The following is a 23,831-nucleotide window of genomic DNA, read 5'->3' as shown; positions in this document are numbered from 1 at the left end:
GGATTCAAAAGCAAAACCATGAAGCATGAACCCTAAGCAATGGTCAAACAAGAGTCCATGGTAAACAGGTACAAACAGGAGCAAGATCCAAGTCTCAAGAAGCCAGAGGCGTGCTGCCAAAAGCCAAGGTAAATCCACAGAAGTTAACATGAGAAGAGTAACGTTGGACTGACAGGGATTGCCTGTCGGCTGCATCATTAAATAGTTTTCCCAAACATAAAAGCATTGTGTTGACCTTTGGCTTCACGCCTGCTGGCCAGACGGGAACTTCTACAGACTCTTAATTGTAAAAAGCAAAATCAAAATAGAAAAATAGAAATGCAAAGTTCCATAGGCAAAACAGAGTCTTAAATGTAAAGGCAAAGTTCCCAAGATTCAAAAGCAAAACTATGAAGCATAATCCCTAAGCAACGGTCAAACAAAAGTCCATGGTAAACAGGTACAAACAGGAACAAGATCCAAGTCTCAAGAAGCCAAAGGCATGCTGCCAAAAGCCAAGGTAAATCCACAGAAGTTAACACGGGAAGAGCAACGTTGGACTGACAGGGATTGCCTGTCGGCTGCATCATTAAATAGTTTTCCCAAACATAAAAGCATTGCGTTGACCTTTGGCTTCACGCTTGCTGGCCAGACGTGAACTTCTACGGACTCTTTAATTGTAAACGATCTTGTCTAGTCATTAATTCAGTCTTATCATCAAGGCTAAGCACCTCATTATCTTCAGCCAGCTAGGCCTTGTTGCATCCCAGATCAGGAAACGAGACCGTAAGATTCAATCCGCCACACTGGACTGTGAGAAATACAATCCTTTTTTATTGATGAAAAATGGTTACAAAAGAAAGGTAAATGCAAAGTCAAAAAGCCACAGTAGAAACTCCGCAGTCAGGAAAAATCTTTGAACTTGAGCAAAATTCCAAAAACAACAATACAGAAACCAGGAACCTGTTAGCATCACTAACCGTACTTGAAAACTAGAACCCTCTGGGAATGCAGGCCATGGAACACAGGAAAACTGCCAAGGTGCTGCCTCAGTGTAAAACGTTGCTTGATCTAACGAGACAACCGGGGGGAGGCCCCTTAAACCAAAGAAACTATTTCTTGAAACGCCTCCAGACTTTGAAGCCTCCCTCTCCCGTAATCTATTTGACCTTCGTAGAAACTGTGATTCACTCCTGTTTTTCCAAATCTGTTCCCTTCGGTTCTCATTAAAAAACCCAGGTATGATTCCCTCTGGAGAGCTATCACGGCCTGATTCCAAAACATTTCCTGTCGTAGTCAACTGCGAAATCGCACTTATGGTATTCCTGCGCCCGCGCAGGCCCAGCTTTCGGAACCTTCTAGGCTGTTTCTCTTTCCCCGCCACTTTTCTCAGCATCAACATTTTCAACACTATCAGGGAAAGATACATGTTCAGTGGCTTGCTCAGTTGCATCAGGAAATACACTCAGAGAATCAGGTTCACACAGAGATTGAGGATCAGGATCACACGGAGGAAGCTGAACCCCAACATGCCTCATCAGTCTGGGAAGCGAAAGGATCCACCTGAAGTTGTGGAGTCGTTTCACTATCTTTCATAGAATCAAAGAGTGGGAAGAGACCTCCTGGGCCATCCAGTCCAACCCCATTCTGCCAAGAAGCAGGAATATTGCATTCAAATCACCCCTGACAGATGGCCATCCAGCCTCTGCTTAAAAGCTTTATCTAAAGGCACATTCAGTTCCCCCGGGGAACAGGCTTGCTGTTTCTCCTTCAGAAGCCTCACTATCAGCCCCGTCTGGACCATGTACAGAAACCTGTAACCCATCAGCCTCCTCGTCATCCTGCAAAAAGACAGGCTCAGAAGACCCAATAGACCCAGAAAGTTCAGGCTCAGACTGGGTCACAACAGAGGACTTCTCTGCCTGCCTTCAGAGGGAGGTGTGTCCTTGCGCAACGGCAAAGCCAGAGGCATACAGGAATAGCATTGATGTTTAGTTCTGTTGTCATGTTTATATTTATGTAGATTTTGCATATTATATTGGAATGCTTTCAAGGTCAGCCACTTTGTGCAGAGAAAAAGTGGGGTATATATAAACGCTAGCTGTCCCCTGCCAGGCGTTGCTGTGGCCCAGTCTGTTGATCTGGAAAATAAAGTAATGAGAAAGTGTTGGTTTCTAATACAGTATATGTAATTTATGCATATGGGTAAACAGAATTTCTTGCTATTTCTGTGTCAGTGTTGATGTGGAGAGTGTCTGGTTTGCCCACTCTGGAACATGCAAGATATTATAGTCCTTCTTTAAGGGTCCCTTTCAAATGTATGATACTATATCTCCCTGTGTGTGAATCACATCTATCTATCTATCTATCTATCTATCTATCTATATCAATGGCTGGATGGCTCTCTGTCAGGAGGGCTTTGATTACGTTTTCTTGCCCTGATGAAGGGAGTTGGATTGGATGGCCTTAAGTATTTTCTGTTGGCCATGGGGGTTCAGTGTGGGAAGTTTGCTGCAATTCTGTCATTCGTGGGGTTCAGAACACTCTTTGATTGTAGGTGAACTATAAATCCCAGTAACTACAACTCCCAAATGTCAAGGTCTATTTCCCCCAAACTCCATCCGTGTTCATATTTGGGCATATTGAGTGCTTGTGCCAAGTTTGGTCCAGATCCATCATTGTTTGAGTCCACAGTGCTCTCTGGATGTTGGTGAACTACAACTCCCAAAGTCAAGGTCAATGCCCACCAAACCCTTCCAGTATTTTCTGTTGGGTCAAGGGAGCCCTGTGTGCCAAGTTTGGTTCAATTCCATTGTTGATGGAGTTCAGAATGCTCTTTGATTGTAGGTGAACTATAAATCCCAGCAACTACAACTCCCAAGTGACAAAATCATAATGTTTTGAGTGCTGGTCACTCCTTGTGTTGTGAGATGTTTTGCTGCCAAATTTGGTGTGATTTGGTTCATTGGTTCTTTTTGTTTTTAAGGTACTCCTTATGCACAGAGCATTTTTATATAGATAGATAAACAAAATTATAATAAAAGTAACAACAACAACAACAACACTTGCCTCTTTTCCCTGCTGGGGAGCCCCCTCCGCCCAGGAGAGAGGGGCTTGGGAGCGGCCAAGGCCTGACCTTTGATCCCGCGTCCCGCTCTGACCCCGGTTGACCTCTCTGCGCCTTCTTCCTGCAGGTGAGGCACCGCCAGTCGGGGCACATCATGGTGCTGAAGATGAACAAGCTGATGAGCAACCGGGGCAACATGCTCCGCGAGGTGCAGCTCATGAACCGCCTCTCCCACCCCAACATCCTCCGGTGAGGCCCCTCCTCCCTGGCATCGGGGTCTCTCTCTGGGGGACTGTGAGGAGGTCCGTTATTAAACTGCTGCCACCAATTGTAAAGAAGACTGTATTAATGCCACCGAATGCCACCAAATGTGAAGGCGCGTGTGGTAAAACACCCACTGCCACCTAATCTATGAGGGAAGCTGGGCAACGATCAATATCAGCCTAGGAACTACTTTACAAAGGAACTGTTAATTACAGAAGGCTTTGTTTCAGTGATAGCGTAGCGTTTACTTTCCTGGCCTGACTTTACTATTCCAGGCTGTTCAGCTTATAAGGAACTGTATCAGGCAAGGCTTGAGGAAAAAGTAACAAGTTTATTTTAACAGGAGTATAACAATGTATAACTGTTCTTCAAAAGAGGTACAAATCTTGATGGATACATTGGAAAGGTTTCATGAGTAAACTCAGGCAAACACTTCATAAGGTTTCACAGCTGGCACAACAGGCTTAAACCCAGCCAAACCTTGATTCTTAATTCAGAATCAACAACCCCCTGTACCGGGTCCTTCTCTGCAACCACTTTGGTCACCAATTGATTCCCTGAATCTCCACCAAGAGATTCAGTCTTTCCCTATAGCACACTGGCTACAGACACATTCCCTGAATCTCCACCAAAAGATTCAGTGTCCTCTCAGTAGCTCTCCGGCCACTGACTGACTTTTTAAAACCCAGCTGCCTCTGAAGAGGCGGTTGGCTCCGCCCCTGTTGCTATGGCAACTTAGCTAACATCAAGCCACTCTCTCCAACAAAACATAATCTCCCATACTCACCATCCCTAAACCATTGTCCAAACTACACATAACCAAAGGAACAAAACTTACACATCGTCACAGGGACATCTGCCGAGAGGGCTTGGGTGGTGTCTTCCTGACTGGCAAAAACTGGGCTTGGATGGGATGATGGCCTTTGCTGATCTTCTTCCCGAGTTTCCCGTTCTAGCCTCTTGCTCCAGTGTTGGTTACACAGATACGGCACTGGTGGGTCTGTGGGTGGGACCAGGGCATGGGGGGAGGAAGGGTCTGGGGTCCTCCTGACCAGTGTCCCTTTGTCCCTCTCTCTTTTAGGTTCATGGGTGTCTGCGTCCACCAGGGCCAGCTCCACGCCTTGACGGAGGTGAGAAACACTGGGTTTCCGGGCCCGAGGAGGAGGAGGAGGAGGAGTCAACTCATCAGCCACTTTTTGGGGAAAGCAGCAAATGAATGGGAATAAGGAGAATTGGTGTTAACTGAAGCAAAGAGAAGTGGACCTGGAGTTGTCCTGGAGGACTTAGAGCAGGCATGGGCCAACTTTGACCCTCTTCCAGGTGTTTTGGACTTCAGCTCCCACCATTCCTCACAACCTACTCACTCTTGGGCATTATTTATTTATTTGAGGAGTTGTAGTTTTTTTCGGGCTATATGGCCATGTTCTGGAGGCATTTTCTCCTGACGTTTCGCCTGCATCTATGGCAAGCATCCTCAGAGGGAGTGAGGTCTGTTGGAAATAGGACAATGGGTTTATATATCTGTGGAATAATGACCAGGGTGGGGCGAAGGACTCTCTGCTGGAGCTAGGTGTGAATGTTTCAGCTGACCACCTTCATTAGCATTTGAAGGCCTGGCTGAGCCTGGGAAAATGTTCTGTTGAGAGGTGTTAAGATGTGAACACAGAAATGCTGGACCACTCCAACAACCACCATGTCAGACTACACAGAGAAGCCATTGAAATCCACAAGAAGCATGTGGACAATTTCAACAGAAAGGAAGAGACCATGAAAATGAACAAAATCTGGCTACCAGTATTAAAAAACTATAAAATTACAACAGCAAAACAGCAGAGAGGAAACAACCAGGCACATCTTAACACCTCTCAACAGAACATTTTCCCAGGCTCAGCCAGGCCTTCAAATGCTAATGAAGGTGGTCAGCTGAAACATTCACACCTAGCTCCAGCAGGGAAGAGCTCTTTGCCCCATCCTGGTCATTCCACAGATATATAAACCCATTGTCCTATTTCCAACGGACCTCACTACCTCTGAGGATGCTTGCCATAGATGCAGGCAAAACGTCAGGAGAAAATGCCTCTAGAACATGGCCATATAGCCCAAAACAACCTACAACAAGTCAGTGATTCTGGCCATGAAAGCCTTCGACAATATATTTATTTACTTGTTTCTTTACTTACCGTATTTCTATTCCGCCCTTCTCACTCCGCAGTGGACTCAGAGCGGATCACAATGCACATATATATGGCAAACATTCAGTGCCATTACGACATACAACATATATAGACAGACCCAGAGGCAATTTAACATTCCAGCTTTCTGGCTTTATGAGGGTATGCTCAATTCTGGCCACAGGGGGAGCTATCGCTTCACAGTCCACTTGTGACACCAAGTCCTTGATGGAGTACTTCCTCATTCTTGCGCATGCTGCTGGAAGGTTTTATGGCTCCATAAATTAGTTAAATTAGCCTCCCCCCATTAAGCGGTACCTGAATTTCCTATTTGACAGATGCAACTGTCTTTCAAGGTGCATAGGTCAAGAGCAAGCTAGACTATTAATGGTCGGGAGCTCACTCCGACCCGGGCTAGCTTCAAACTCATGACCTCTCAATCCATAGTGATTTAATACAGCTGGCTACTAACGAGCTGCGCCACAGCCTGGTCCTCTTGGGTGGAGCCTCTCCACCTGGAAAGGGCCTTCCTTCCTCTGTTCCTTCTGCCTTAGCAACCATTATGGGCTTTTCCAATGAGACCTGTGTCCACCTGGTAGGGCTAAAGCTTGGCAACCTCTGTGTAGCCCTCTTGGCTTCTAGAGAGGCTTCAGAATTGGTTTTCTTTGTGAGTGTTTGTTATGCCCAGTGTCCAGATCTCTCTGGATTTACCTTGGGAGCTGTAACTGTCTTTTGGGCTACATAGGTCAACAGCAAGCTAGACTATTAATGGGAGCTTACTCCGATCTGTGCTGGCTTCAAAGTCATACCCTCTTGGTCAGTAGTTATTTAATGCAGATGGCTACTAACTAGCTGCACCACAGCCCAATTATTGTGAGAGTTGAAGTCCAAATTGACCCATGCCTGACGTAGAGATTCCTTGAAAAGCGTTGGGTCATCTTCTGCCACAGAAGTTCCTAGAGAGAAAATATTGAATCAATCTGTGAGGAATTGAAACTGCAGAAGTGAAACCTGGCGTTGCCATTGCAGAATTCCAATATGTGAGATGTAGTGGACCGAGGAGGATAGTGACGACTGGACAGAGGCAGAAGGACGTGCAGCTTGACAGAAGGGATCTGGGTTTGAAAAGGGCCCTGATCCATGACCCCTGACCTCCTCCTGACCCCAGACCCTTTTCCACACCCCACAGTACATCAATGGAGGGAACCTGGAGCAGCTGCTGGACAGCCCCACGCCACTACCCTGGCCGGTCCGCATCAAGCTGGCGCTGGACATTGCCCGCGGCCTCCGCTACCTGCACAGCAAGGGCATCTTCCACCGGGACCTCACCTCCAAGGTACAACCAGGGGGACCCTTGCACGTCTGGACTGGGGGAAGGTCCACCCTTGTGCCCTCCCCCCAATGAATGCCCACCTCCCCTCTCTCTTCCCCTTTGCAGAACTGCCTCGTCCGGTGTGAGGACAACGGCTACACGGCGGTGGTGGGAGACTTCGGCCTGGCGGAGAAGATCCCAACCTATAGGTGAGACACCCCCCCCCCCCACTCCATACTTATAGCAGTAGAGGAGGGGGCTAGACAGGAGCTTAAGGCAGGAAATGGGAGAGGAAATCATGGGATTGTAGGGTTGTTGTAGGTTTTTTCGGGCTGTATGGTCATGTTCTAGAGGCATTCTCTCCTGCATCTATGGCAAGCATCCTCAGAGGTAGTGAGGTCTGTTGGTCATGGGATCGTAGTTGGAAGGAAGAGGCCACGTGGGCTATTTGTCCAGCCCTCTTCTGCCTTCATGCAAGAAATACACAGGGTTGATGTGCTGGTTTGGCTTATAAAAAGAGATACGAGTGGGGGATGATGCCTGGCTCAAGAGCAGGACGTGTGGACAACAAGTTAAGCATGAGCCAACAACGTGATGTGGCGGCAAAAAAAGCCAATGGGATTGTGGCCTGCATCAAGAGGAGCCTAGTGTCTAGGTCCAGGGAAGTCCTGCTCCCCATGCTCTATTCTGCCTTGGTTGGACCACACCTGGAATCTTGTCTCCAATTCTGGGCACCACAATTCAAGAGAGAGATTGACTCTAAGCTGGAATGTGTCCAGAGGAGAGCGACTAAAATGATCAAGGGTCTGGAGAACAAGCCCTATGAGGAGCGGCTTAAGGAGCTGGGCATGTTTAGCCTGAAGAAGAGAAGGCTGAGAGGAGACATGATGAGGGCCATGCATAAATATGTGAGAGGAAGCCACAGGGAGGAGGGAGCAGATCAAGGGTCTGGAGAACAAGCCCTATGAGGAGCGGCTTAGGGAACTGGGCATGTTTAGCCTGAAGAAGAGAAGGCTGAGGAGATATGATTAGGTCCATGTATAAATATGTGAGAGGAAGCCACAGGGAGGAGGAGGGAGCAAGCTTGTTTTCTGCTGCCCTGGAGTGAGACTAGGACAAAATGGGACAATGACTTCAAACTACAAGAAATGAGATTCCACCTGAACCCAAGGAAGAACTTCCTGAGTGTGAGAGCTGTTCAGCAGTGGAACTCTCTGCCCCGGAGGGAGTGTGGTGGAGGCTCCTTCTTGGGAAGCTTTTAAACAGAGGCTGGGTGGCCATCTGTCAGGGGTGCTTTGAGTGCAATTGTCCTGCTTCTTGGCCTGGATGATGGCCCACCAGGTCTCTTCCCCTTACATATTTATCCATGGCTCTCATCATGTCTCCTCTCAGCCTTCTCTTCTTAATGCAAAACATGCCCAGCTCCTTAAGCTGCTCCTCATAGGGCTTGTTCTCCAGACCCTTGATTATTTGAGTCGCCCCCCACTGGACACATTCCAGCTTGTCAATCTTTCTCTTGAATTGTGGTGCCCAGAATTGGACACAATATTCCAGGTAAAGTGGTCTGACCAAGGCGGAATAGAGCATGGGGAGCATGACTATCATGTCTCCTCTCAGCCTTCTCTTCTTCAGGCTAAACATGCCCAGCTCCTTAAGCCGCTCCTCATAGGGCTTGTTCTCCAGACCCTTGATCATTTGAGTTGCCCTCCTCTGGACACATTCCAGCTTGTCAATATCTCTCTTCAGTTGTGGTGCCCAGAATTGGACACAATATTCCAGGTAAAGTGGTCTAATCAAATGAAGAATAGAGCATGGGTAGCAGGACTTCCCTGGATCTAGACACGAGGCTCCTCTTGATGCAGGCCAAAATCCCATTGGCATTTTTTGCCGCCACATCACATTGCTGGCTCATGTTCACCTTCTTCCCCACGAGGACTCCAAGATCTTTTTCTCACATACTGCTCTCGAGCCAGGCCTCATCATCCCCCATTCTGTCTCTTTGCATTCCATTTTTTTCTGCCTCAGTGGAGTCTCTTGCATTTGTCCCTGTTGAACTTCATTTTGTTAGTTTTGGCCATTCATCTCTCTAATCTGTCAAGATCGCTTTGAATCCTGCTCCTGTCCTCTGGACTATTGGCTCTCCCTCCCAATTTGATCCCTTCTCCAAACTTGATGATCCTGCCTTCTCACCATTCGTTTAAATCATTAATAAAGATGTTGAACAGGGTCCTTCCCTCCCTCCCTGGCTGGGCCTGGGGTTTACTGTGGGGAAGGGGCATTATTCCCCCTGGTCTGCACTGACTTCCTCTCTGCCTCTTCCTCCTCCTCATTGCAGCGAAGGGGGCGAGAAGGAGCCCTTGGCTGTGGTGGGGTCTCCCTACTGGATGGCCCCCGAGGTCCTACGCGGGGAGCTCTACAACGAGAAGGTAAGGCAGAATGGAGGTGAGGTGGGGGATGATGCGCCATGTGGCGAGATGGGGGGGGGGGGTCGCAAGCAATCCTCTTTGGGCCTCCTCCTTGGAACTGTGCCATGAATCCTTTTCGAACCAGTGTTTTCTAATCTGCTTTGCAGTTATACAGGCAAACAGGAAGCATCATGTATATATCAGGTATGGGCCAACTTGGGTCCTCCCTCCAGGTGTTTTGGACTTCAACTCCCAGCATTCCTCACAGCCTCAGGCCCCTTCCTTTTCCCCCTCAGCCGCTTAAGCTAGATGATAGATCTAAAGGATGCCTATCTTCACATCTCAAGAAATAGATATAACGCTTAAGCGGCTGAGGGGGAAAAGGAAGGGGCCTGAGGCTGTGAGGAATGCTGGGAGTTGGAGTCCAAACACCCGGAAGGCCCAAGTTGGCCCATACCTGATGTATACTCCTCATTCACTCAAATACATTCACATTCATACTCACCATCCCTTCCCCGGTCAGGTCTCTTGCTAGAGAAGAGAGGCCGGTGGACCAATGACGCATTCCTCTCGGCTCTGCCACACAATCGAAAAGGAAAAGGGTCTCCATAGTCGTGATTTTTGGTTATCCTTTACTTGGTTGTTTAGATAACCTGTCATTCAGCTCAGTCCTGCCGGAGCCTCATCCGTCCCAGAACAAATAGGTTGTTTAACATCTATCTATTAGGCTTGGGCAATCCATGGTTCTAAATGGTTCTAAAGTCCTTACAAAACTAAAGTTCTGGTGGTGAAAATTTCAGAACTCTAACAAAACTCTCAAAATTTAATTATTATTTCATTATTGGTGATTTTAATGACAGAACCAATTAGGAACTGCCATTTATAATGAAATTTAAGGAACTCATGTTTTTAAGGAACTCATTATGCACAGAGCATTTTTATATATATATAAACTAGGCTTGGGCAATCCATGGTTCTAAATGGTTCTAAAGTACTTACAAAACTAAAGTTCTGGTGGTGAAAATTTCAGAACTCTAACAAAACTCTCAAAATTTAATTATTATTTCATTATTGGTGATTTTAATGACAGAACCAATTAGGAACTGCCATTTATTATGAAATTTAAGGAACTCATGTTTTTAAGGAACTCATTATGCACAGAGCATTTTTATATATATATAAACTAGGCTTGGGCAATCCATGGTTCTAAATGGTTCTAAAGTACTTACAAAACTAAAGTTCTGGTGGTGAAAATTTCAGAACTCTAACAAAACTCTCAAAATTTAATTATTATTTCATTATTGGTGATTTTAATGACAGAACCAATTAGGAACTGCCATTTATTATGAAATTTAAGGAACTCATGTTTTTAAGGAACTCATTATGCACAGAGCATTTTTATATATATAGATATTAGGCTTGGGCAATCCATGGTTCTAAATGGTTCTAAAGTACTTACAAAACTAAAGTTCTGGTGGTGAAAATTTCAGAACTCTAACAAAACTCTCAAAATTTCATAATAAATGGCAGTTCCTAATTGGTTCTGTCATTAACATCACCAATAATGAAATAATAATTAAATTTTGAAAGTTTTGTTAGAGTTCTGAAATTTTCACCACCAGAACTTTAGTTTTGTAAGTACTTTAGAACCATTTAGAACCATGGATTGCCCAAGCCTACTATCTATCTATCTATCTATCTATCTTTATTTGTATATTTTGGGCTTTTATATCGCGTCCTATCTCAACCTCCGAAGAGGGACTTAGGACAGCTAACAAATCGGCACCCCCTGGCGCCCACATCAGAAAAACATAAATATACAATTTAACAGCAGTATAATAATCTATATAAATAAAAATGTAATGTTCATTTGTGGAATTAGCATAATTCAAAAACCACTGGACGAATGGACACCAAATTTGGACACAAGGCACCTCTCAGGCCAACAAGTGACCATCACTCATACCCCCCCCCCCCAAAAAAAAAAACAGTGGAAAGGACTTAAAAACCCTGAAAAGCTAAATGATGATACAGAAAAAAGGGAAGGAAGAGGGAAGGAAGGAAGTGAAGAAAGAAAGAATGAAAGAAAGAAAGAAGAAAGGAGAGAAAGGTAGGGAAAGAAAGAAGAAAAGAGAGAAGGAAGCATGGAAGCAAAGAGCAAAGGAAGGAAGGAAAGATATAGAGAGGGAAGAAAGGCGATAAAGGAAGGAAAAGAAAAAGGGAAGGAAAGAGCTAGTGAAAGAAGGGAGAAGAAAAGGAAAGACGGAAGGAAGGAGGTAGAGAAGAAAAGAGAGAAAGAGGGAGGGAAGGAAAGACAGAAGGAAGGAAGCAAAAAGTGAAGGAAGGAAGGAAGGAAGGAAGCAAAAAGTGAAGGAAGGAAGGAAAGAGGTAGAGAAGGAAGAAAGGAAAAGGTTGGCCACAGCAACGCATGGCAGGGAACGGCTATTAACAGTATAAAACAATATAAAACAGTATAAAAACAATCAAGCAGTCAGCAATCACCGGTTTCTTAAAGTAACATTGTCGTTGACTATTTAAATAGGTGACTGTGTAAATATTGTGTTAATTGGTTTTATTTATCCTATTTTGCTACTGTATGTATTTTACTTTGATGTAATGTTTTGTTGTTTGCGTTCTGTATTTTGTTGTGTTGTATCTTTGGGCTTGGCCTCATGTTAGTCACCCCGAATCCCCTTTGGGGAGATGGTGGCGGGGTATAAATAAAGTTATTATTATTATTATTATTATTGTTGTTGTTGTTGTTGTTTCCAACTAAAAGTTCTCAGGATTTCCCATCAGCACTTTTCACGCCACAATTAGTGATTTTTTTCCCCACTGCCTTTGTTCATAATACAATTTTCTGAATTTTATTTTGTTGTGTTGTATCTTTGGGCTTGGCCTCATGTTAGCCACCCCGAGTCCCCTTTGGGGAGATGGTGGCAGGGTATAAATAAAGTTATTATTATTATTATTATTATTATTATTATTATTATTATTACTACTACTATTACTATTGTTGTTGTTGTTATTTCCAACCAAAACTTCTCAGGATTTCCCATTAGCACTTTTCAATCCACAGTTAGTGATTATTTTCCCACTTCCTTTGTTCATAATGCAGTTTTCCAGGTTCCACTTTTAGGGTGCTGCCTTCAGCCTTGCCAGACCATAATAGGGCCCAGCCGGACCCCAAACATATTCAGTTCACTCCATAATCCATTCATCACAGTTGCAGGGTCTTGATCCAGGCGCAGCTCTCTCTTCTTCCTCCTCTCAGAGCTTTCTTTTCCCTCCAGGCCGACGTCTTTGCCTACGGCATCATCCTCTGCGAGACCATCGCCCGCATCCCGGCCGATCCGGACTACCTGCCCCGGACGGAGGTGAGACCCTCTTGGCCTGCCATTCCGTGGCTCTGTTGGGCCTGGGCCTTCCTTGGGAGGCGAAGGAACTGTTGCGCTTTCCCACGTCCTTGGGATCTACGTGGCATTTAGCGTTGAATCTCAGACTTCTTGTTATGCCTGGATGGAGGGAAAGCCGCCTGGTCCCGGAGTCGTGTTTGGTTTGGTTTTCATCCCTTGTTATCTGCTTTGGTTAGACCACATTACCTGGAATATTGTGTCCAATTCTGGGCACCACAATTCAAGAGAGAGATTGACTCTAAGCTGGAATGTGTCCAGAGGAGGGCGACTCAAATGATCAAGGGTCTGGAGAACAAGCCCTATGAGGAGTGGCTTAGGGAACTGGGCATGTTTAGCCTAAAGAGGAGAAGGCTGAGGGGAGACATGATGAGGGCCATGTATAATAAATATGTGAGAGGAAGCCACAGGGAGGAGGGAGCAGATCAAGGGTCTGGACAACAAGCCCTATGAGGAGCGGCTCAAGGAGCTGGGCATGTTTAGCCTGAAGAAGAGACGGCTGAGAGGAGATATGATGAGGGCCATGTATCAATATGTGAGAGGAAGCCACAGGGAGGAGGGAGCAAGCTTGTTTTCTGCTTCCCTGGAGACTAGGACGCGGAACAATGGCTTCAAACTACAAGAGAGGAGATTCCATCTGAACATGAGGAAGAACTTCCTGACTGTGAGAGCCGTTCAGCAGTGGAACTCTCTGCCTTCCCCGGAGGGAGTGTGGTGGAGGCTCCTTCTTTGGAAGCTTTTAAGCAGAGGCTGGATGGCCATCTGTCAGGGGTGATTTGAATGCAATATTCCTGCTTCTTGGCAGAATGGGGGTGGACTGGAGGATGGCCCAGGAGGTCTCTTCCAACTCTTTGATTCTATGATTCTATGATTCATGCATCTTACCCAGAAAATTTATTTTTATTTATTTGGGGTGCTTTTACCCCGCCCTTCTCAACCCCCTCGGGGGGACTCAGGGCGGCTTACAAAAGGCACAATTCGATGCCTAACAGTTACAACATACAATGGAATATACAATACACGATGTATACAAAATATACATAATATACAAAATATATACAAAATATACAAAACCCTGCGATGTATTCACTTTAGGGGTGTCGTCCGTCAGAAATGACACGAATCCACTCCAAAGATACAAGATGCCTCTGGAGTAAAACCATTGTGATGGAAATGCTGGAGCAAGCAGGACCCCCGGGCAACTGTGCCCCAGACTGTCCCCATTCTTTCTTTCTTTCTTTATAGTATTTAGATTCCGCCCTTCTCACCCCGCAGGGTGGATTACAATGTACACATATATGGCAAACATTCAATGGCAAAGACACACAACAGATATAGACAAACAATCAGAGGCTATTTAACTTTTTCTGGCCGCCAGGGGAGCTGTCCCTTTTCCTCTTCCACCTGTGACACTGATGAAGTACTTCCGCATTCCCCGCATGCTTTGCTGGAGTCTTTTTATGGCCTCGTAAATTACTTACATTAGCCTCCCCACACATAGGTGGTACCTAATTTTCCTACTTGACAAATGCAACTGTCTTTCATGTTGCAAAGGTTGACAGCAAGCGACACAATTGGTCGGAAGCTCACTCCAATCCGGGCTGGCTTCGAACTCATGACCTTTTGGTCAGAAGTGATCTTAATGCAGCTGACACCCAGCCAGCTGCGCCATAGTCCCGGTGTGCCACAGTCCTTCCCTCCCTTCTGCTTTCTCTTCCTTCCTTCCTTCCTTCCTTCCTTCCTCTTTCTTTCTTTCTTTCTTTCTTTCCCCTTCTTTCCACCTTTCCTCCTCCCTACCTCCCTCCTTCCTTTTTTCCCTTCTTTCCACCTTCCTTCCTTCCTTCCTTCCTTCCTTCCTTTTTTCCCTTCTTTCCACCTTTCTTCCTCCCTCCCTCCTTCCTTCCTTCCTTTCTTCCTTCCTTTTTCCCTTCTTTCCACCCTTCCTTCCCTCCCTCCTTCCTTCCTTCTCATTTATTTGAGGCATTTGTAGCCCCCCTTTCTCAGCCTTACGGCGACTCAAGGCGGCTCACAGAATTGGCAAATTTGATGCCATACATTCATAAAATACAGTTAAAAGGATTCAGCCCAACATTATATATATGTATGTATACAAACACACACACACACACCAATTAAAACCATGTATTCGCCGGTGTCATCCTGTTGGAATCATTATCCAGCAGCAGCATCTAGCCATTCCATGTTCATTCTTCCTATTTGCTATTTCCCTATTCCACTGCATTTCCCAACACTTGTTCAAAAAGCCAAGTTTTTACTCTTTTTTCTGAAGATCAGGAAGGAGGGGGCCAATCTAATATCCCTAGGGAGGGAGTTCCAGAGTCCTTCCTTCCTTTCCATTTTCCTTTCCTTCCATCATCTTTCCTTTTCTCTTGCCTTCCATCTTTTTGTTTCCATCTTTCTTTTTTCCTTCCTCCCTCCCTTGTCTTTCTACATTTTCTTCCACTTTTCTTACCTCCCTCCCACTTTTGCACCTTCCCTTTCCTTCTTTCTGTCCTTCCTTCCTTCCTTCCTCTCCTGCTTGCTTGCTGTCTTGCTTTCCTTCCTTCCACATTTCCTCCTTCCTTCCTTCCTTTCCTTCTTTCTACCCTTCCTTCCCTCCCTCCCTCCTTTCCTTTCCTTTCCCTTTTTCCACCCTTCATAGAATCATAGAGTTGGAAGAGACCTTCCAACTCTATGGGCCATCCAGTCCAACCCCCTTCCTTCCTTCCTTCCTTCCTTCCTTCCTTCCTTCCTTCCTTCCTTCCTCTCCTGCTTGCTTGCTGTCTTGCTTTCCTTCCTTACACCTTTCCTCCTTCCTTCCTTCCCTCCTTCCTTTCCTTCTTTCCACCCTTCCTTCCCTCCTTTCCTTTCCTTCCCCTTTTTCCACCCTTCATAGAATCATAGAGTTGGAAGAGACCTTCCAACTCTATGGGCCATCCAGTCCAACCCCCTCCCTCCCTCCCTCCCTCCCTCCCTCCCTCCCTCCCTCCCTCCCTTCCTTCCTTCCTTCCTTCCTTCCTTCCTTCCTTCCTTCCCATCTTTCCACTTTCCCTTCCTTCCATCATCTTTCCTCGTCTCTTTCCTTCCACCTTTCTCTTTCTCTTTCCCTCCCTCCCTTGTCTTTCCACATTTCCCCCCCACTTTTCTTACCTTCCCCCCATGTTTGCACCTTCCCTCCCTCCCTTCCTTCCTCTCCTGCTTGCTTGCTTGCTTGCTTGCTTTCAGTCTTGCCTTCCTTCCTTCCTTCCTTCCTTCCTTCCTTCTTCCTGCTGGGTGTTTGGAGGGGATCTTAATTGCCCCCCTCCCCTTCTCTCCTCCCTCGGTTTGCAAGGAAGGCAAAGGCCCCTCCATCCCTCCGTCCCTCCACCTTTCCCGAGGAAGGAATGTGCCTGTGATTCTCCCTCGGGGTCTCTGGGCTGTTTGTCAGCAAAGAGCAAAGGGGAGCTTGTTTGTGCCGTTGCGTGGGGCGCTTGAGAGCCCAAGGCAGGCCTTGGAGGGGGCGCAGGAGAGGCATCCTCAGCACAGGGGCCCCTTTGCGCTGGAGGGCCACAGGGCTGGCACGAGGCGGGCAGGAGCACCACGGGCCTTTTAAACAGAGGCTGGATGGCCATCTGTCAGGGGGGGGGGGGGGGTTGAATGCAATATTCCTGCTTCATGGTTCCAGCCATGAAAGCATTCAGCAATATGTAAGCAGAGTTAATTAAAAGCTATTTGTAAGTTGCTAATAATTGCAAGAGTGTCCATCCCTGCCAGGTGTGCTGCGTACAGGTGTGCTTCTGGGGTGCCCTTCTGCAAGGAAGGAGGGAAGGAAGCAAGGAAGGAGTGCGCCTCCTGGTAGGGAACTGGGTCACGTTGGCCCTAATGACACCTTGGCAACTAGGTTGCTCCAGAGACCGGTGCGTCTGGAATGGCAGGTGCCTCTCTCTCTCTCCCAGGGACAGGTGTGAGAGGCCTCTCTCACCTGGGCTCCTTGAAGTGGGGGGGGGGGGGGAGAGGCCATGGCCTGGAATCCTGGGAGGGACCCCCAAAGGCCATCCAGTCCAGTCTGTGCTTAAAGGCCTCCAGAGAAAGGAGGAGGCTCCACTGGGCTCTGGAGCTCCACGTTCCTCTGATCGACAGCTCTAGCCACCAGGAAATGCTTCCAATGTTTTGGTGGAATCTCTTTCCTGCCGTTTCCTTAAGTGGCTGAGGGGGAGAAGGAAGGGTCCCGAGGCCGGCTGTTAGGAATGGTGGAACTCCAAAACACTTGGAGGGAGGTGAACTTGGCCCATGCCTGTTCCAGATATTGAAAGGTGGCTCTTTATTGCCGGGACTTCATTGGTTTCGCCCACATCTGCACTGAGGTTATGATTTGAGGTTGCCTTGGGCCGTTTCCACTGGCTCTGAGCGGCCTTGTGACAACTCGAAGCATGGCTCCATGTGTGTTTCTCTTTCCTGTTGTGTTTCTGTTTTGAATTGGGTCCTGAGAGGCTTTCCCTAAAGGCAGCAGCCAGAAGAAGGAAGGAAGGAATGCAGGCAGAGAAGCAGGAGTATAAATAATAATAGTAGAATACTACTACTACTACTAATAATAACAATAATAATAATAATACAAGCCAGTCAAGGGGGTCCCAGTGGTGATTGGTACACTGGGTGCAGATCCTCAAGGCCTTGGCCTGCACTTAAACACAATGGGCGCTGACAAGATGACCACCGGTCAGCTGCAAAAGGCCACTTTACTGGGATCTGCACGCATTATTCGCCGATACATCACACAGTCCTAGACGCTTGGGAAGGGTCCGACATGTGATCCAAGACAAAGCCTGCATAGTGATCTTGTTTGCTGTGGACTCACCTTGTAGTGTTTCTTATTATTATTATTATTATTATTATTATTATTATTATTATTATTCGACAATACATCCCACAGTCCTAGACACTTGGGAAGGGTCCGACGTGTGATCCAATACAACAGCCAGCAGAGTGACCTTGTTTGTTGTGGACTCATCTTGTTGTGTTTCAAATAATAATGATGATGACGATATGACGATGCTCCCCCCCCCCCCCCCCGGTGACCCCTCTTGTTGAAGGATCCCTCTCAGGCCCTTTATACACTGTCCTTATATCCCAGGATCTGATCCCAGATTGTCTGGCAGTGGAGACTCATATAGTCCAGTCCAAAGTCCTGGGATATAGTGCCCTAGTTCAGCCTTGAAGCCGAGCTTGGAAAGGTTCTCCTCTATTATTGTTATTGTTATTTGAAACACAACAAGATGAGTCCACAGCAGACAAGATCACTCTGCTGGCTGTTGAATTGGATCACACGTTGGACCCTCTACGGAGGTAGAGAAGATCGGGATTGAAAAGTTTCAAATAAATAAATAATGCACGCAGATCCCTGTAAGGTGGCCTTTTGCAGCTGGCAGGTGGTAATCTTGTCAGTGCTGATTGTGTTTAAGTGCAGACCAAGGTCTTGAGGCACTGCACCCAGTGTGCCCATCACCACTGGGACCCCCTTGACTGCCTTGTGCCAAAGTCTTTGCAGTTCGACCTTTAAATCCTCCTGTGATCTTTATTCATCCCCCACTTTACCTTTCCCGAAAGAGACTCAAAGTGGCTTGACATAAAAGCATCAGAATGCAATGTCCAATATACGAGTACAAAAATTCACCGTCCAAAACTGGGCTTGGGGTCAAACTCCTGAGGTCTGTATTGGGAGCCTGGGTCGGTTGCTCACCCGGCCGTTGTTATCTGGCGCCCAGGGCTGCCTGAAAGCGTTTTGCAAGAGGAAAATCTAATAAAAATGGAGTAATTGAGCAAAAGCAAAAACCAACACGATGCTGAATGAGGCCACTAAGAGCCCCCCATTCCCCCAAAATGAAAAGGAATGGAAGGAATCCTAGAATGCTAGAGTTGGAAGGGACCTGGTGGGCCACCCAGTCCAACCCCATCCTGCCAGGAAGCAGGGGAATACATACGGAAAAGATGCTTGGGTGCAAGGGGGAAATGCTGTTGCGTGCAGAGGCATCCTTATGCAACAGGAAGGGAAGGAGGCGCATGCCACCCTGTGGCCAGGACGCGCACTGCACTGCTCTTTCCTTCATAGAATCCTAGAGTGGGAAGAGACCTCCTCGGCCATCATCCAGTCCAACCCCATTCTGCCAAGAAGCAAGAATATTGCATTCAAAGCACCCCCGACAGATGGCCATCCAGCCTCTGCTTCAAAGCTTCCAAAGAAGGAGCCTCCACCACACTCCCTCCGGGGCAGAGAGTTCCACTGCTGAACAGCTCTCACAGTCAGGAAGTTCTTCCTCATGTTCAGGTGGAATCTCCTCTCTTGGAGTTTGAAGCCATTGTTCCGCGTCCTAGTCTGCAGGGAAGCAGAAAGGAAGCTTGCTCCCTCCTCCTCCCTGTGGCTTCCTCTCACATATTTATACATGGCCCTCATCATATCTCCTGTCAGCCTTCTCTTCTGCAGGCTAAACATGCCCAGCTCCTTAAGCCGCTCCTCATAGGGCTTGTTCTCCAGACCTTTGATCTGCTCCCTCCTCCTCCCTGTGGCTTCCTCTCACATATTTATACATGGCTATCATGTCTCCTCTCATCCTTCTCTTCTTCAGGCTGAACATGCCCAGCTCCTTAAGCCGCTCCTCATAGGGCTTGTTCTCCAGACCCTTGATCTGCTCCCTCCTCCTCCCTGTGGCTTCCTCTCACATATTTATTATACATGCTGTCATGCCTCCTCTCAGCCTTCTCTTCTTCAGGCTGAACATGCCCAGCTCCTTAAGCCGCTCCTCATAGGGCTTGTTCTCCAGACCTTTGATCTGCTCCCTCCTCCCTGTGGCTTCCTCTCACATATTTATACGTGGCTGTCATCATGTCTCCTCTCAGCCTTCTCTTCTTCAGGCTAACCATGCCCAGCTCCTTAAGCCGCTCCTCATAGGGCTTGTTCTCCAGACCCTTGATCATTTTAGTCGCCCTCCTCTGGACACATTCCAGCTTAGAGTCAACGTCTCCCTTCAGTTGTGGTGCCCAGAACAGGACACAGTGTTATTCCAGGTGTGGTCTAACCAATAGAGTATGGGGGAGCAGGGCTTCCCTGGACCTAGACACTAGGCTCCGATTGATGCAGGCCAAAATCCCATTGGCTTTTTTTGCTGCCACACAATAATAAAATATATGATAGAGGGATTCAAAGCCTCAATGGCCCTGGGCTGGAAAGACCACAAGAAATGGGATACAAAAACCTGGTATAAATATTTAGCAGATTACCTTCTTCAAGATTATATGAGCGAAAGGAAAAGTTACTATTTGTCGGGTCAAAGCAAAAAAACATGGAAAGCAAAATGGAAGGGTCTCATATATAGAATAAAGGGGAAAGGTAAATATACGGTGTTGAACAAAACTATTCTCATGATTGAACAATTGTAATAAACACAGCTAAAGTACTTATTTGTTCCCGGGGGGGGGGGGGTTGGTGGTGGCAGGATTGGGGAAAATACTGGTATTTTGAATGTTACTTTCAAAGATGGTATGTGGTATGTTTCTATGTATTATACAATAATAATAATTTAAAAAAGAATGTTTGTCCAAAAAAAATGCTCCTTCCCAAGGAACTCCCTTCAGGTGTGGGTCCAGGAGAAATGTACCTGGGTGGGAACGGGCCCTTCCTCTCCGCTCTGGCCTGGAATGAAGAAGTCCTTCTACCTCTCTCTCTGTGTCTTTTCCACAGGACTTTGGCCTGGACGTGCCCGCCTTCTGCAACCTGGTGGAGGCCAACTGCCCCATGACCTTCCTCCAACTGGCCTTCCACTGCTGCAGCGTAAGGAAGCCTATTACTACTACTACTGCTGCTACTACTACTACTACTATTTATTTATTTATTTACAGCTTTTCTATTCCGCCCTTCTCCTCACCCCGCAGGGGACTCAGGGCGGATTACAGTGTACACATAACGTGGCAAACATTCCATGCCAGTTTTTGACATACAAACACATACAGACATAGACAGAGGCTATTTAACTTTTTCTGGCCGCCAGGGGAGCTGTCGCTTTCTTCGTCCATCTGCGACACTGATGAAGCACTTCCGCATTCCCCGCATGCTTCCCCACTGGAATGCTTTGCTGGAGTCTGTTTTTATGGCCTCATAAATCAGTTAATTTAGCCTCCCCACACTTTAAGGTGGTACCTAATTTTCCTACTTCACAGATGCAACTGTCTTTCAGGTTGCAAAGGTTGACAACAGGCTACACAATTGGTTGGAAACCCACTCCAACCAGGGCTGGATTCGAACTCATGACCTTTTTGGTCAGAGTGATCTTAATGCAGCTGACACTCAGCCAACTGCGCCACAATCCCAGTGCTGCACCACAATCCCTGTGCTACTACTACTACTACTATTGTTACTACTACATAGGTATCTACACAGGTTTCTTGGCTTTGAAATGGAGATGAGCACGGCTGCTCGAGCTGGAAATGAAAGGAGAAGCCTTTGCCTTTGCCTGTGTGGCTTACAAGGGACAAGCCCAAAAATTGCAAATAGAACACAACCAATTAAAAGCATAAGATAAAAGATAAAAACAACCACAATTGTAAACAACATCCAAACAATATGGCTGAGAAAAAGAACATAGTTGAGGTTCAAGCTCAGTGAGTGCAATACATCCTGAAGGGAAGGGAGTGCAAGGAAAGTGCAACCGTCAAGTAGACAGGGCCGGGAATTGTGTCATCAAAAGTGTTGAGGTGGACAACAAGAGGGCCGAATGTAAAGTGCTGAACTTAAAATAGGGACAGGAAAAAATTACTGGTGGGCTGCTTAATCGAAAGCCCACTGTTCTCCCTCCCTCCCTTTGTCCAGATGGACCCCACGTCGCGGCCGTCCTTCCTGGAGATCACGCAGCGGCTGGAGGCCGTCCTGGAGCAGCAGCTGGCCCTCCGAGACGCCAGCAGCCCCGACCAGAGGGGCAGCAACGGCAGCTGCCAGGCGAGGAACCTCCCTGGGAGCCCAGTGGCCCTGCTCAACGGTAGGTGCCCTTCGAAAGCTATGTGTGGCCTTGCGCAGCTGCCAAGGGAGGGAATGAATATTTTCCACAGTGTATCGTAGTTAGGTGCGTGAAGGGAGGTTGGATGCATTCCTGTTATTGTTAGTCATGTAATAGCTGTACTTTTGTGAAGCAATGGCTTCTTTTGGACAGGACGTTGGCCCTTAACATGGTGTCAGATTCTGTTCATTCTTCATTGTCGATGCCCCATGGTCGTAAAGTGTAATGGCCACCATGACCTTGGGTGCAGAGACCCCTCTTTCTGGTTGCGCCAGCCGATACTGCCGGGTTTGCTTTGCTCCTCATGGTGTGCTTTGTGCCTCCACAGGTCAAGCGCCCCAGGGCCCGGCCTCCGCCCACCCACCGCCCGGCCTCCTCTCCGTCCAGCAGCTCCTCCCCGTGGACCAGCAGCGCCTCTCCCGCAGCCAGTCGGACATGTTCCCGGCCCCTTCGCCGGCCCCTGCCCCTCCGGACAGCACCCCGCAGCGGGTGAACCCCTTCTCGCAGCGCCAGGACCTGAAGGGGGGCCGCATCAAGCTCTTCGACACCCCCAGCAAGTCCTTGATCTCACTGACCTTCGACCTCCCGCCCCCCTCCCCACTCCAGCCGGGCACCCCCATCACCCCGGACCCGGCAGTGGAGGCCCAGTGTGACTTCTCCCAGGCCGCCTCCTCCTCCTCCCCCTCCTTGTCCGCCTTAAGCCCCCGCCGGTGCCGCTCCCTCCCGTCCTCCCCAGAGATGCCCCATCGCCGAGGGGCGCCCCACGTGGACCCTCCTCACCACTGCGCCAACGGTCCCTTGGCACTGGACTGCAGCCGCCTGGAGGCTGATCCCGAGACCCCCGAGATGATGGACTGCCGCCCGGATGCCAGCCCGGACCCCGAGCCCCCCGCTGCCCCGGCCCCTCCGCTGCTGCAACCGGTGACCAACAGCAACTGCATCAGCACGGCCGTTTCCCGGGCCCCGCGGCTGTGGCCCCCCAACGGGGTCCTCCTCAACAACAACAGCAAGGCCCCCGGCGGCTGGGGCGGGTCCCTCTCGGAGCTGAGCGTGGCCCCCCACATGGACGAAGGGGGGGTGCCGGGGGAGCGGGCGGCGCTGGCCCTGGGGCCCCCCGAGGGGAGCGTGGCCACCGCCGACCCCGAGGAGGTGCTGTCCTGCCCGGCGTGCTGCCTGGGGCCCTTCGGCTTCAGCCTGGCCTCCGTCTGCCACCGGCCCAGCGCCAGCAGCACCCCCCGCTACCAGAACCTCAACTGCGAGGCACGGAGCCTCCAGGGCCCGGAAAGAGTGGCCCCGGGCCCCCGCAAGGGACCCCAGAGGCCGGCGGCCCTGTCCTCGGAGCCCAGCCTCAAGCTGCCCGAAGCACAGTCCTAACTACGGCCGGCCTGGCCGGGCGCCCCTTCGCCGGCCTCACCTGACCTCCTCCCTCCTGCTCGTCCAGCAACGGCCCCAGGAATCCAACGGGGCAAGAAGGGGGCTGCCGTGGTGGCGTTGGTTTGACCGACCACCTGGTCAATGAAGCGTCTTGAGGACAAGAGGGCAAGCTGCCCAAAGCACAATCCCGAGCTTGGCTGGACAGACGCTCTGCCCAAACCCAGCTGTGGGTCCGCAGTGGAGCCCCTCCGCTGGCCTTGCGTGACCTCGATGCCTTTTAGTCCTTGGGTAGCGTAAGGGTCCCAAGGGCTATTCTGGCCAAACCCAGCTTGGCCATCTGTTCCTTGCGGACATGGGAGCCATGTTGGGGGGCCAGAGAGCCAGCCGGGGCGGAGCTGGGGAGTGGGACGGCCTTCGTGTTTTCAATGGGGAAGGGTATGCTTGGTGCTCTTGGGAAATTGGGAAAGGGGGGGAATTCCCACCCCGCAAAGGAACGGGGTTTCCCCGCTGTGCCTTTCTCCTTCCTGCTGCAGCCTCAGGGATCCAGTTGAGCAAGGCAGGGGTGGCCTTAGCGGTGTCCAGCTTGACCGCCTGACCCTTGGCCACACTGCTGGGCTGGAAGGGGGAAAGAGGGCCAGCCTTGGAGGGGCTGCAAAGGGGTCCGATTGGTGCTGGGTTGCAAAAGGTATCGCGGCTGCTTCCTATGCGCACAAACGCACATGGCGCACAAACACGCACACGCAGCAGCTGCATTGGGGTACATTGAGGCGCACGAGTTTGGTTCTGCAGCACTTGTGGGGGGGATGTGGGGGTGTTATGGGGGTGG

At 48.7% G+C, this 23,831-nt stretch overlaps 1 protein-coding gene across 1 annotated transcript in view; it reads left to right on the top strand.

Moving 5' to 3' along the window:
* TESK1 (testis associated actin remodelling kinase 1) overlaps window positions 1-23,619 on the top strand; it is a 43,771-nt gene extending 20,152 nt beyond the window's left edge. The window contains exons 2-10 of the mRNA XM_067464729.1: window positions 3,174-3,295; window positions 4,392-4,440; window positions 6,671-6,817; window positions 6,920-7,002; window positions 9,129-9,219; window positions 12,492-12,575; window positions 20,323-20,412; window positions 21,448-21,613; window positions 21,960-23,619. Coding sequence (XP_067320830.1) covers window positions 3,174-3,295; window positions 4,392-4,440; window positions 6,671-6,817; window positions 6,920-7,002; window positions 9,129-9,219; window positions 12,492-12,575; window positions 20,323-20,412; window positions 21,448-21,613; window positions 21,960-23,005 — 1,878 coding nt within the window. The 3' untranslated portion in view covers window positions 23,006-23,619. The remainder of the gene's footprint in view (window positions 1-3,173; window positions 3,296-4,391; window positions 4,441-6,670; window positions 6,818-6,919; window positions 7,003-9,128; window positions 9,220-12,491; window positions 12,576-20,322; window positions 20,413-21,447; window positions 21,614-21,959) is intronic.
* The last annotated feature ends 212 nt before the right edge of the window (window positions 23,620-23,831 follow it).

This window comes from Anolis sagrei, chromosome 2 (genome assembly GCF_037176765.1).
Source record: "Anolis sagrei isolate rAnoSag1 chromosome 2, rAnoSag1.mat, whole genome shotgun sequence".
NCBI classification, from domain to species: Eukaryota; Metazoa; Chordata; class Lepidosauria; order Squamata; family Dactyloidae; genus Anolis; species Anolis sagrei.
The sequence above is the reverse complement of the archived record's forward strand: the minus strand, read 5'-3'. Positions and strand labels throughout refer to the sequence as shown.